Below are 14,107 nucleotides of genomic sequence, written 5' to 3'. Positions count from 1 at the left end.
GAAAAGTCTATAAATCTTTATTGAAAATGTTTCCATCTTACAGAATAAACCAGGAAGAAACCCAGAAGGACTAAACTACAGCCAAGACATTGAGCCTCAAAAAAAGAAGGGGAAAAGACACAATTAGGATCCTAGCAAATCCATAAAATATTTTCTTTGCTAGTTCTACCAACTTGAGCTCCCTTGTGGATGTTGCTTCTGTGTATTCTCAAATCCTCACACAGATGGAAAATCTTGCACAGTGTTTTTTTTTTAAATAGGAAATCAACCTTTAATCAAACAGGGCTGAGATCCCCCCACTTTTTGTCAGTCATGGGGCTTGAACTCTGAGCCTAAACACTGTCCCTCAGCTCTTCAGCTCAAGGCTAGCGCTCTACCACTTGAGCCGCTGAGCCACTTCTGGTTTTCTGGTGGTTTATTGAAGATAAGAGTCTCAGGGACTTTCCTGCCTGGGCTGACTATGAATGGGCGATCCTCAGATCTCAGCCTCCAGAGTAGCTAGGATTACAGGCCTGAACCACCAGTGTCTGGCTTTCCCCTAACTTTTGACTGCTCACCATAACTACCAGCAGAGATGTAAATTTATCATCCAAGACTCTGTTTAAGGCTTTGAAATGGAAACATGTCTGAATTAAAATAATTCAAAGATAAATGTGCAGGGATTTGAAGCAGATAGTAAGAAATTTGGATCAAAATAAACCCAGGGCATGGAAAACAATGTAAACACATCAAAGAAACTGTCATTTCCTGGAAAAACCTGAAAATTATATTAAGTAAAGTAAGCAAGACCCAAAGAAAAGTAGGTTGCATGGTATCCCTCATTTGTAGGAACTAGAATATGTCTATGGTATTCTTAACAAGAGATCTCAATAATCTAATTGCTTTGTGCATAGGACCATACACAATGAAGCATATGAACATGAACTCCAAGATATGGGAACAAGAGGTTCTTAACATGTCCTGTATATAGTTTTTCTTTTTTTTTCTTCATTTCTTTTTGTTTTCTGTACAGAAACAGCAGGACATAGGATGAACTAATGCAACATTGATACTCACTTGTCACTATGTTGAATATAAACCCTACAACTGGGGGGGAGGGGAGTAGAGAAGGGCAAGTGGGAGATGAGGGATGAAGTAACAATGATTAAAAACAAATGTACTCATTACCTGACTTATGCAACTGTGAAACTCCTGCTCATCACCTTTTCAATAAAAATAAAATAACTAAAAAAAAAAGAGAAGAAACTGTCATTTCCTGGAAAATGTCTGTTTATTCTATATAGATTGCACAGCTCAAGTGTCTGCCTTGTAGAGGTCATGGGTGTCATTAGCAGGCAATGTGCCAGTACGTGCGCCTGCAACCACCATCAGAGCTGAGACTTGAAAAGTCTAAATGCTTCACTAGCAAAAGTAACATAAAATTTGAAATGAAAACTATGGGTGCTCTAGCTGAGGCTCTGGAAAGGATGGTGAGTGGTATTCGTGTAGAAGTGGCCTTGGCTCTACGTAATGGAGGCCTAGAGATGATGAAAGATATAAAAGAAGCTCACTTCACAGCATTAAGCAAGTGCACCCTTGCTATGAGGCTTCAGGGGGTTGTGGTGAAGGATCTGGAGAGGGGAAGAAATGGCCAAAGAGATCATTCATCCTATTTCCAACAGTTCTGCTTTCCTTGCAAGCATTCTCAAAAGCAGCTATACAGCCACCTCTGAAAGCAATAGTTTCCCCCAAGTTTATGTGCTTCTTAGTAACCAAGTAAGCTGGAGCCAGATGATTCCTCTGCCTTCCTCCCCCAAGCCTCCTCCTCCACACACACCCTCTCTTCACCCTCTGTCCTCTTGCTGACTTTGCCCCTACCCTTCCAGATGTTCCTTCCTCACCCCTAACCCAGCATTGTGCAGCGTCCCAGCCCTTGAGGTTGATGTCCAGAACAGAAATCCGACCAAGGCTACAAAGAACAAAGAAAGAGCAACTGTAAGAACTGACAGCTCAAGGCCTCTGGCATCTGGTCTACCCTGGGTGGTCGCATCCAGGAGGTTCTGGCAGTGCTGGTTCCCCACCCAGCACCCCATGCATCTCAAAATGACAGTGGGAGTAACAGCCTAGAACAGCTCTGCAGTGCACTGCTACCACAAAGCAGCAGGCACGAGAAAAAAGGGGACTATTCCCAGATGCAACAGCAACTTGTGAACAGTTGGCATAAAGTATTATGGTTGATATCACACTATTTCCACCTCGTGGAAAGAAAATTGGAAGAAGAAATGGGGAAAAGAAAGAAAGAAAGAAAAATATGTAGAAAATGAAGAAAGAAGGGAGAAAAGGCAAGACTCTGACTGTGGTTGGGGGTAGAAAGTATAGCCCAGATATGGAAGCTGGGCTCCCTCCAGGATCATCTTAAAAATCCTAAATTCAGAAAAAAAGGATTTTCAAGCCTAAAATCCCTCCACAGAGAGCGTGTGGTTGAGCTCGTAGGCATTGCTATCCTCTTCCTCCAACAGCAATTTGTCGATGGTCAAGGAACTGACGGTTCTCCTGGGGTCATCCATGTCCTGAAGGACCGGCTCAGGGATAGAGATGGGGAGCTGGACAAACTGAGCCCCAGGCAGAGCTGGGGCTGGGGGCTGGTACTGCAGGGTGGAAGTTGGCAGTGTGGAAAGGGGCTGAGGCCATGGGAAATAGGTGAGGGGTGTCTGGTGCTCAGGGCCCTCCAGCTGGGGCCCCATGGTGGGTGCAGCGGCACTTCTTGTCTGTAGGGGAAACAGAGGACCAATGGTTAGCAGGCCTGGGATACTCTCCTGCTTATCTCCGTCTCTTAAAGATCTCCACTTCCCCCTCAACTCTGCCCTTCTCTGGTTTCTCTTTGAAGCTCCACCTCCTTTCTCCTGGCTCAGGACACCCTCAGTGGAGAAACAGACAGATTTCAACTGGGTCCCTCATTTGCCACTGACTACTTATCTGTCCTATGTCCTAGCTCACACTACTTCCCAACTTGGAAATTTCATTTTTGCTTACCTGTAAAAGAAGACAGGAATAGTAATGAAGTCATAAGGCTGAGCAAAATTTGAGAGGATTTTCTAGGTTTCATTGACTATAAAATGCATCCTGATTTCAGAGATCTTAACATGTGAAAAGTGCATGCATCTTAAATCTATGAAAATGCAGTCATTCAACCCAGTAGCTGTATCTTGCAGGTGGTTGCGCTCCTGCTCAGACACAAAAAGAGAGTTGTGGCTCCACACTGTAACTCTGGCATCCTGAGGTCCTCCTGGACCAGAACAGCTCCATCACTTTCCACCCTTCTGGTAGTGACAGCACAGGGAAGCCAAGCAATCAAACCCGCCAGAGATTCAAGGCCTGGGTTCTTAGTATGCTTTTACAGTTGAGAAAAGTAGATCAAAGTGGAAGCTCTTACAGGAATAGATGTGGGACAAATCCAAAAATCTCCCCCTGCTATCCCTACCTGCCTATCATCTCCAATTGCCATGGTGTTTTGAGAGTAAACCATTAGTCATTGAGGACAGTTTGTGCAGATCTCTAGGGATCTTGTTTCAACACAGATTCTAGTCCAAGAGTTCAAGGGCCTGGGATTCTGCATGTTTAACCAAGTCTCCCAGGATGTCAGTGTGGCTGGTATAGTGACCATAGTTTGAGCAGCAAGGTTTTAAATTGTTTTTACATGGAGTAATGGAGCACTTGAGTAAGAAGGGCTCCCACCATTGGAGCTAGTGTGCATGCTTCACTTCCTCTCCTTCAGTGTAGGCTTGTGCTTCCCAACCCAGGTTCCCTGCTCAGGGAGAGAATCATACATCAAACCAGCTCCTAACACAAGTCTTATCTCTAAAAGCAGTAGTGATCACTGTTGGTTCAAGCCAGCTTTGATGAGTTAATTTACAACATGACAAAACAAATAAATTGTTTCTTAATGAATACAGTTTGTTTAACACACAGAACCTTTCAAAGCAGGAAGTAGTGACAATCAAAGGGAATAAATAATGAAAAGAATCCTCAGTAATGAAGTGGCTGACAAACACTAAGTCCACCACTCCAGGCCTCTGACATGGAAATGAGTCACCTGAGGAAGATTCTACTTAATATCATCAAGACTGAAAAGCTGGTTTGCTGTGGAGTGTACTCCTACAAGCCTGCCAGGAAGGTGCCTGGAGGTAGGGAGCAGGTCCCTTGGGAAGACACTGGACACTGAGGACAATAAAGGGGACCTGGGGGACCAAAGCAAATACTGCCATCAAGGGTGGCTCTGCAACCATTCATGAAGCTTCAGCTTACTTGCCACAGTTTCCCTGGAATGGACTTAAGATCCCTTGATGTCATAGGCCTTTTTTTCCCTCAACATTTGTAAGAGTCTTGTTCTTAATGGTCACATACGGTTGCCATTCACATTAAACTATGACTCCCTTCCTTCATTCCTGGGGGTCGGGACTTCCATTCCTACCTAGCCATTGATAGTGGTGGCCCATGGTTCAAATTGCTGGCACACTTTGATACAATGGTAATAATTAATATTTATTTACTGCTTCCTGAGTGCCAGAAAGACTGTGCAAAATAGTTCTACATGAATTAGCTCATTCTATCCCAACAACCCTCTTGTTAGTATTTCCATTTTATAGTGAGAGATCAAGTTGCTAACCAAGGGGCTCATGGTTAGTGAGTAAAGAGTTAGAGACAAAGGCAATCTGACACTACAGTCACAACTCAAATACATTACCCTATAGGTGGATATAACTCAAAACTAATTTTCTAAGAGGTTATATCACCTTTTACTCAGCCTACATGTCTTCTAGCAATTCCCATGGCTAAGTGCACAATCACTCTCTAAGTTATCAGCTGGACACCCATTTACCTCTCACTTGGTTCCTCACTTACTGAAAGCTGCAGCTCATCATAACCAAGACTCACTGCTTACAGAGGAGCTGGAGATGTTCAGGAAGAGAGGCAGGAGAAGAGCTTTCCAACCTCAAGTTGCACAAAACATGACCAGACAGGCATAAGAAGAATTTGTGGGGGCTGGAAGTGTGGCTAAGCAGTAGAGTACCTTTGCCTCCTTCCCAAGTGAAAAACACTGAGCTTAAAACCTGAAAACCCTGAGTTCAAACCCTAGTATCACAAGAAGAGGGAGGAGGAAGAAGAGAAGGACAAGGAGGAGGAGGTGGAAGGGAGGAAGAAGAGGAGGAGAAGGAGAAGGAAGAAGAGGAAGAAGAGGAAGAGGAAGAGACAGAGGAGGAGGAGGAGGAGGAAAGTGTCATAGAGTAAGCTGTTTCTAACAGGATACCATGGGTAGGCACAGCTCTGCTTTCATAAGACATACCGTGACGTTAGTGATGAGTGGTGGGGAGGCATAGGTCAGCACTGAGGAAGGCCCCACAACTGTGTAGCTGGGGCACATGGGCTGCACATACATATCCGCTGAGTAGGGACAACTGACGGCTTCATGGGACACATACTCAGTATAAGGTGTCCAGGGAGTCAGGGGCTGCAGGGTGGCAGGAGCAGGCTGGGAGAGCCAGCCAGCACACATGGCCCCTTCCTCTGTCACCGTGGAAGCAGAGACCTCCAAGTCAAGGCAGGAAGGACCTGTGGTATTAAAACAAAAATGAACGAAAGAAAATGACCAGAACTGCTGGTGCCACCATGAGGGTCCTAGGACAGAGCTGGGCTTCAGGGACCTCTTACCCACTGTAGTGTAAGTCGCCAGGGGCTGGTGGGGCAGCACCACCTAGAGAGGAGAAAGACAAGGACCTGTGGTTAGCCAAGGCATTTGCAGGATAAAATCCCAGGGGCCCCAGGATAGCAGAGTGCTCAGGAGAATCGCCCCAGCACTCACACCAACCATCATGACCTGCACTTTTGAAGAATTTGTGTTTCCATTGAGCAAAAAGATGGTGCACTTAAGGAACTGGCTTCTTCCTCTTCCCAGAGGGAACCCAACTCCCACCAGGGTGTGTATCACTGGCTCCCATAGGACTTGACAATAGCCTTGTTCAACCAGCTAAGTGAACCAGTTCCACTCTGTCTTATCCCACTTCAAGGAATCACCAACTAATCTAGACCCATCTTCACAGTATCAGTCGGGGGCGTCCCCTGGAACAAAGAAGTACCCTTCGGTCTGACAGAGGCCACCCTCACTCTCCTACCCACACATGTATGCACAAACATGTGCACAAGCTCATACCCACCTGCATGCATGCACAAGCTCATGCACCTCCACATACATGTACATACACACACACATACACACACACACACACACACACACACACACACGCCACAGACACTCTCACCGCAGTTGGTGGGATAGCTGTCCCACTGCTGGCATGGCAGCGCTTCCTCCTCAGTAGCTCCTTCACTGGCTCCTTCACTCGGACACCTTGGTATGGCCGGGGTGGGACCGGGGTTTGCTCTGGAGCTGTGGCTGAGAAAAGTGACGTCACTGGGATCCATGGTCCTTCTCAGACAGATCCCTAACACCCAGTGCCCATTTCCTCCAGGATTTGTCTGTTCTGGCTTGAAGATTACTAGAGTATTTCCCCTGGTATTGTCACTCTTCTTGTACCCAAACTTTCCATGACTCCCCTACACTCAAATAATGAAGGTCAAAGCCCTTCAGTCTAGAATTAAAAAGGCTTCACAATGGGATATGAACCCATTTCTCTGACCAGCTTGTACCCTAACTCCATAAACCCTGGGTCCCACAAAAAGGCCCATGTGTACCTCTCTCCAAGGTCATGCGTATATCTGGCCATTTTTCTTTTTTTTTTCTTTTTTTTTTTTTTGGTCCAGTCGTGGGGCCTGAACTCTGGGCCTGGGTGCTGTCCCTCAGGTCTTCAGCTCAAGGCTAGTGCTCTACCACTTGAGCCACAGCGCCACTTCCGGCTTTTTTCTTTTTGCTTATGTGGTGCTGAGGAATCGAACCCAGGGCCTCAGGCATGCAAGGCAAGCGCTCTACCACTGAGCCACCTTCCCAGCCCCTCTGGCCATTTTTCATAGCCAGGATTTTCTTCTTTCTTATCACCTTGCAGCTTATAGGCTTCTACATCCCCAACTTCCCCAGCACCCATAGATCTATGGATATTCACATAGATGTCAGCAGAGGACAAGGTAGCAGTAAGAGCAGAGAATACAGGCTTCAAATCCTGCCCCTGGGGCTGGGAAGGTGGCTCAGTGGCAGAGTGCTTGCCTTGCATGCCTGAGGCCCTGGGTTCGATTCCTCAGCACCACATAAAGAAAAAAGCCGGAAGTGGCACTGTGGCTCAAGTGGTAGAGCGTTAGCCTTGAGCTGAAGAGCTGAGGGACAGCACCCAGGCCCAGAGTTCAGACCCCATGACCGGACCCAAAAATAAAAATAAAAATAAAATAAAAAACAAATCCTGCCCCTGACACATCTAACTGTGTGTCCTGGGCAAGTTACTAAGCCTCTCTATGCTTGTGAATCTTCAATATCTTGTCAAAGGAATGTTGTGAGGAGTCACTGGACATGGTAAATGAGAAGTGAAGTACAGAGCAAGCTTTCTGTAAATTTGGTGTGTGTGTGTGTGTGTGTGCGCGTGTGTGTGTGTGTGTGTGTGTGTGTGTGTGTGTGTGTGTGTGTGTGTGTGTGTGTGTGTGTGTTTGGTTTGGTGCTAGAGATAGAACCGGAGTTTCCTATATGGAAGGCAAATGGAGCAAGCAAGCATCCAATGTATCTTCAGCCTGCTGTGTAGTAATTATCCATTTTGATATTGATATTGAATCTAGTTTATAACTAAGTTAGGAACATCTCAAGATGAGCTGTTGTACCTTATTTCTGTCTTATCTTCCCAAGGTGCCTGTTCATTTGGAAGAGGCTCACCAAGTAATTATTGTTGATTAATCAACTGGGTGATTCCTTGAATGTGATTCCATTCACCTTCCCCTCAACTCTCCTGGACCTCTAGAATGAATGGGCTGAAGCCAGTGGCTTCGACATTCTTGTGAGTCCCAGGACATAGAACAAATGCCCAATGCTCATCGTGTGTCTTGGGGCCACTTTACTGCTAGGAGATTTCCTTCCCCAGTTGTTGCAAAAGACAAGAAACCAATGTACCAACCAAAATATGAGGCAGAGCTCAGGCCCTTCTGGCCTGGGAAAGCACACCAAACTAGCCAAGGCTGTCCTGTTGCAATCTTCCTGTGCAGATGCAAATTGGACCTGGCCCCTTGGAATGAAGGGTTAGGTCTGGGAGGCCAAAAGCATAGTCTTTACGGCTCACATAGAAATCTCATTATCATCCACTGATAAGGGTCCCCAGAGACCCAGCTCTGAATCAAAGTCCTCCGGAAGCCTGGGTATCTGTGAAACCCGGATCCACAGCTCTACTTGAGCTGAACTTTGCTCAGCAAATACTCAGTTGATAAGGTTTTGTTCCTGATTCTATATCAGACTTCATTTTGGGCTCTAGGCACCTGCACGGCCTGGCCTAGAAGTCTAGCAGGCAGAGAGGCTTGGCTACCACCAGCAGGATTTGAAAAGTAAACCCTAGAGACAGATGGTGTGAGTCAGGACCCCGTTTCTCAGGTTAGCCTTCAAACCCATCTGCAGGGGTTCCTTACCTGGCCATGAAATAGATTCAACCAAAGAGTGACACAAAATTCAGATGCCCAGAGCTCTGCTCCTAGGAGTATGATGCTGGGGTCTGATATAGGACTCAATATGGCTAAAAATTTCTCCAGTGATTCTAAAGGTGAATTAGAAGCACCCCAATTTAACAGTTCAACCTGTTTGCCACATCCCAGTAGGAGTTACCTTCCTTTTAAATTCCCCTGTCATAACAGGTGGTCTCTGCCACTCTCTCTCCTACCGGTCTCTGCCGGTATTCATTCTTTTATGCAGGTGGCCCCTGCCCTGGTGGATCTTGTGATCAAACCAAGAAGCTAAGCAATGAACCAGTAATGACAGTCACCAACTAGGTAACTATTATAACCTCAGAGATTTCAGGCTTGTATATTATATAGCAAGGGGAGCCAATCTAATATCTGTGCCCAGGTATCACTTTTATCTTTGTTCTAAGCAGAAATGACAATGGTCTTGGGATCCAAAAACACCTATAATCAAACCTGGGCTGCTGCTCACTGGTAGTGAATTCTCCTATTTATTTAATGAGTGGGGCCTTAATAGCTCTTAGTAATAGCTCTTCCCTCACACAATTAGTATGAGGATTAATGGGAATAATACATGGGGAATTCCCAAGGGCAGGTTCAGCATATGGCAAACACTGTACATGTGTTATTTTTCTTCTCTTCCCTCCATCTATTTCCACCCTTCTTTTCTTTCTCCTACCCAACTTGCCTTCTGGTCACCAGCAGCATAAATGTGGTCCTTCCATTGCCTTGTAATGAAACTTACCACTAACAGTCTACCTATAAAATGAAGCTCATTTTCTCACCTATAAAATGAAGATCATAACAATATGTGTGTTGTGGGGCATTGGAAACTACATGGAAAGTGCTTACCAAAGACTGTGGAACAGAGTATGAATTTAAGTGTATGTGAGCTAATGCATACTCATGTATGTTATCCACCACCAGCAATCTAAGTACCCCATACATCCTATCTCTGAATATCTTGAGCATTTCTAAACCTCACTATGCATTTGTTTACCTTCAGCTATTTCTCACACATGCCTTTAGCCCCCAAGCCCTTGCTTCTGTATAAGTTCCACTTACCATGTATCTGAGTGGTATCAGTGCATTACACAGACCCCAGCTGTAGCCTAATGTGGCAGCAATTTCTGACAGTCACCAGTATGATGACTGTTATAACTTGTGAGACTCAGGTTGGCTTAGTATATATCAAGAGGAGACAAACTAGTACCTGTACCCTAAGAACACCTTTATCCTTGTTCTAGGCAATAATGACAATGGAATTGAAAGCCAAAAATCAAATCTGGATTGTTGCTGACTGGTAAAATATTTCCAGATTGATTTAATTACTTTGATCACTCCTTACATGGCTCCATTCTTCTCAGAATCATCTGTGGCCACATCAGTTTTCTTTACAGCCATATTATTTATCCTATACTTGTCTCCAGTTAAGTTTCCTGCTATTTCATAGGCACAGGGTACAATCTGAGACACCATATACTTGGAGAAACTTGAGGCTTGGGGTTATGTTAGGGCTCTAATCTAGCTGGGGAACAAGAAAGGCTCAATCCCACATGTACACCTCTCCATCCAGATCATAAGCAAAAACATCTATGATGACTTTGCTGTGATTCACATGTCCACTTGTGGGAAGATCCCAGAGGCATCTCAGTTCCACTCCTTCCCAGGAAATGGACACACCACATACTTGGCTAGAAAAGAACCACTGGGCATTTCCAGGATCTTGTCAAGTGAGGGCTTCCTGCCTCCTGTTGTTTTTAAAAAAAATCAATGAACAAAGAGAGCTTGAGAGAGGTGCTCTAAGCACAAGGTATCACACCCTCTAATGCCTGGCTTTCTGGAATCCAAGTGACAGCAGATGTACCTTGACACAACAGAGCACAGGCAGACCTATGCAGAGGTCTGCATCTCTTCCGAATGCATCAAAAATTCCTATAGCTCCCAAGGTCCCTGAGACATTGTGTCTACCACCAGCTGCTAAGGAGCCCTGTAACTGACTCCACACGCATGGACAAGAGTTAAGGATGCTTTTGAGTGTCTTTGCACAGGACCCATGAAATATCAGAATCCAAAGCCTCAGGACAATTCCCCAAAGAGTCCAACAGCCAATTGGATTTGCAAGTTTTAGTGCCTTTCATACCAAACTATGTGAAGCAATGATTGACATTTCTAATTGTATGGTAAATACTGGGTTCCCAACTGCCTCCAGCACAAGGACTGAGCTCCAAATACAAATCTAAAAGGAGGAGCTTGTCAAAAATCAGTGCTGCCTCACCTTGGGGCTGCTAGATCCCTGAACCAACCTCACTTTAACACAATTGAACTGGAATGTTTTTAAATGAAATTATTAAAATAATCTATTGGCCAAGCATAAGGGATCATGCCTATAAGCCCAGCTACTCAGAATTAGAGATAGGGAAGATCATGATTTGAGGCCAGCCTGGGAAAAAGGTTAGAAATACCCATCTTGACCAACAGCACCTGGGCATGATGGAGCACATTTGTCATACCAGCTACACAAGGTGCTAATAGGTAGATCAAAGTCCAGGCTGGACCAGGCATATATGCAAAATATATCCCAGAGGTAACCAAAGAAAAAGGGCTGAGGACATGGCTTCAAGAGATCCAGTGCTTGCTTAGTAAGTGCAAGGTCCTGAGTTTAATCCCAAATATCACCAAAAAGAGATTTTTTTTTTGTTGTTCCATTCTAGGGCTTGAACTCTGGGCCTGGGCGCTGTCCCTCAGCTCTTTAGCTCAAGGCTAGCACTCTACCACTTGAGCCACAGAGTCACTTCCAGTGGTTTATTGGAGATAAGAGTCTCATGGACTTTCCTGCCCAGGCTGGCTTTGAACTGCAATCCTCAGATCTCAGCCTCCTGAGTAACTAGGATTACAGGCGTGAGCCACTGGTGCCCGGCTAAAGAAAGATCTTTAAGTAATAATTTGAAAAAAATATCCAAAGAAAAGCAAACAGAGATCAAAATAATAATACAGCAGCCAAGATGATGAAAAGCCAGTTTCCTAAAGACGAGCAATTTGCAGCTACGGATAGCACACCCACAAAACCTGGAGACTTCTCACCAACTCTGTTGAGGTCTGAGGACCCTGTAAATACTTGTAGGCACCCAAATGTCCATCACCTAGAAAAATCTGTCTACCTGAACATGAACTCTTGGACTTCAACAGGAATCTCCAGTTTGGGGGCTGAGAAGTTCACCATATCGCCTTTCTTTCCTACTGTCCATCTGTTGCCAGTAGAGTTTCAGGAAGGATGAAACAAAGGCACTCACTTATAGCAAATCAATAAATTCAACCCTAATGAGGGCTTCCCTTTTCCAAAACGAGCAATGTAAAAACGTAAAAGTATAAAAAGCCAGAAGAGTATATTTCAGTTCCCCCTGCTGCACACCCAGACATGCTACATAGCACAAAAATAAGAGCTCTGCGGCTGCCCTTCCCCTGGAGGGTGCAAAGCATGACAGAGACAAGCCATGTGCAGTCACCTCACACAGAGCCTTGGCCGTGTGGGCAGGAATCAGCACTCACTCTGCAGCAAACTAAGGGATCAGAGGAATCTACTGATTTAAATGAGTATGATGCTCTAATGAAGACACAATAAAATATCTCTGAGGAAATAGGCAAAATTGTCTGTACTTGTTTATTTAATAACCCCATGCAAACCACATTGCATGCCACAGTGCAGATGCTAGTCAAAGAAGGTTGCCAGGCACTAGTCACCAGTAACTTTTCTTTTAGGATGACTTTAATGCACAACAGACATTTACTCTCTATACTAAGACCCAAGGAACTTGGACAAGACCCTGCTACCAGCCATTATTCTCTTCTGATTTCCCGTGAGCCACTGGGGCAGGTAGCAGACTGAACCACAATTAAGAACACTCCTCTAAAGACTGGTTGTGATTCAGGATGATCATGTTTCCATCCCATCTTAATAGTCTTGTCAACTTAAAACTCTTTCTAGTGAGCTTCAAGACATAATCAACTACATCAGCCATTTTGAAAGATTAAAAAATCACTCTCCTTTCAAAACTTCTGTACCACAGAGCCTGGAAGAATGCTGGATTCAGCTCTTCTTTATATAGACCAGGTATGTTGAATAAATGAGTGGCTAAGGTCTATCTGTTTCCTAGCCTTAACTCCCAGGAACTCCAAAATAACCATAATTACACGTACTTGGCTTACAACTTAGTCTTTGACACAAATAATTTCATAAGAGGCCTTGCTACAACCTCTGAAATAGATAAGTATTCCATTCCCTCCCCTGCTTTGACTGATGAAAGAGAGAGAGACAGAGAGATGCTCAGAAATGTTCAGTGACTTGACCAACATGTGTAATGGTATTAACCAAATTCAGGACCTCAGAGTCCAAACATAATTCATTCCTGGCCTACAATCTGCTTTTCCTGGCCTAGAAACATCCTATTTGTTACTCTGAGAGGCACTAGTAGTCAGTCATCAAATGGTACCTGGGCGATTCTTCATCCTCCTTCTTGCAGTTGGATCCTGGGCTTGCCTTGCTCTGCTCTTGTCTCCCTTCACTGTCATTTCCCCCAAGCAATGGTATTTCCCAGTGGAGTAAAGAGAGCCCACCCCACACACACTCAAAAAAACACTCTTCAGCTCACGTGAGGAGTGATGAGAACTGAGAGGCTCAAACAATTCCCCTCAAGGTTTTATTTTGGGTATTTTTTGACTGAAATGACAGTCCAACCTGAGAAACCAGCTGCATCTGCCTGCCTTTTACAGAAACTGGGGGTCATTGGAGCGGAAAGGGTGCCTAGCTCAGATTCGCCATGTCCCAAGATAGGGGTGAAGACCAAGAAGCCCCTGGTAGATCAGTCACTGAACTCGAGTAGGAAATATAGACTTTAATCAAAAGAATTGCACAAACAGATCTAGACTTATAAACCATGGTAGAGTTGCATCTGTTTCACAATTGGGATGGATCTGGCTTGCTTGGTTGCTTTCCACCTTCATCTGATTCAGTAAGGCCTAAATAAGAAGCAAGTTGCGCAAGAAATAAAGAGAAGGGCAAAAGATAGGACTGTTTGCTCTCCAATACAGAAACACTGGTCATTTTGTCCTTATTCACAAGAAACCCATAAAGACTGAAAAGATGGCCTTCTTGAAAAGCTTCAAAGTGTCGTAAAGACCTAGGCAATGTGCTGCACAGCAATTCACTCTGTAAACTAAGAACCTGAGGTTAGTTATCAAGAATCTTACTGAAAGCAGTGAAGGATTGGTGTGACTGGAGTGATGAACTATCACCTGAAGAACCCCAGAATATATTTATGGTATTGGTAGGTGCAAAAAAAAAGAAGCAAGGAAATTGGGAAGGTTATGAATAATTTTAACTCCGGATATTTACTAAACTGCTGCTGTTCTTTTCTACTGGAGTTCTGCAGTAGATTTGGTTCAAATAGAGAGGATTACGACAGGAAAATTATGTGCA

The 14,107-nt window shown here is 44.6% G+C and overlaps 1 protein-coding gene across 3 annotated transcripts in view; it reads right to left on the bottom strand.

The window, feature by feature from the left end:
- The window catches only part of Pou2af1 (POU class 2 homeobox associating factor 1), a 50,939-nt gene continuing 36,832 nt past the window's right edge, over window positions 1-14,107 (bottom strand). For 2 of the 3 annotated variants that reach the window (XM_070038133.1, XM_070038134.1), the window contains 4 exons: window positions 6,297-6,427; window positions 5,689-5,731; window positions 5,324-5,589; window positions 1-2,747 (listed from right to left, as the gene is read on the bottom strand). In XM_070038133.1, the coding sequence (XP_069894234.1) occupies window positions 2,433-2,747; window positions 5,324-5,589; window positions 5,689-5,731; window positions 6,297-6,427 (755 nt within the window). In that variant the 3' untranslated portion in view covers window positions 1-2,432. Of the gene's footprint in view, window positions 2,748-5,323; window positions 5,590-5,688; window positions 5,732-6,296; window positions 6,428-13,121; window positions 13,267-14,107 lie in introns of those variants that run through there. The other variant, XM_070038132.1, reaches the window with a different exon arrangement.

Source organism: Dipodomys merriami, unplaced genomic scaffold, assembly GCF_024711535.1.
Source record: "Dipodomys merriami isolate MVZ:Mamm:240054 unplaced genomic scaffold, mDipMer1.0.p SCAF_29, whole genome shotgun sequence".
In the NCBI taxonomy this organism is placed as follows: Eukaryota; Metazoa; Chordata; class Mammalia; order Rodentia; family Heteromyidae; genus Dipodomys; species Dipodomys merriami.
Note: the sequence above shows the minus strand (reverse complement) of the source record. Positions and strands in the feature narration are given on the sequence as shown.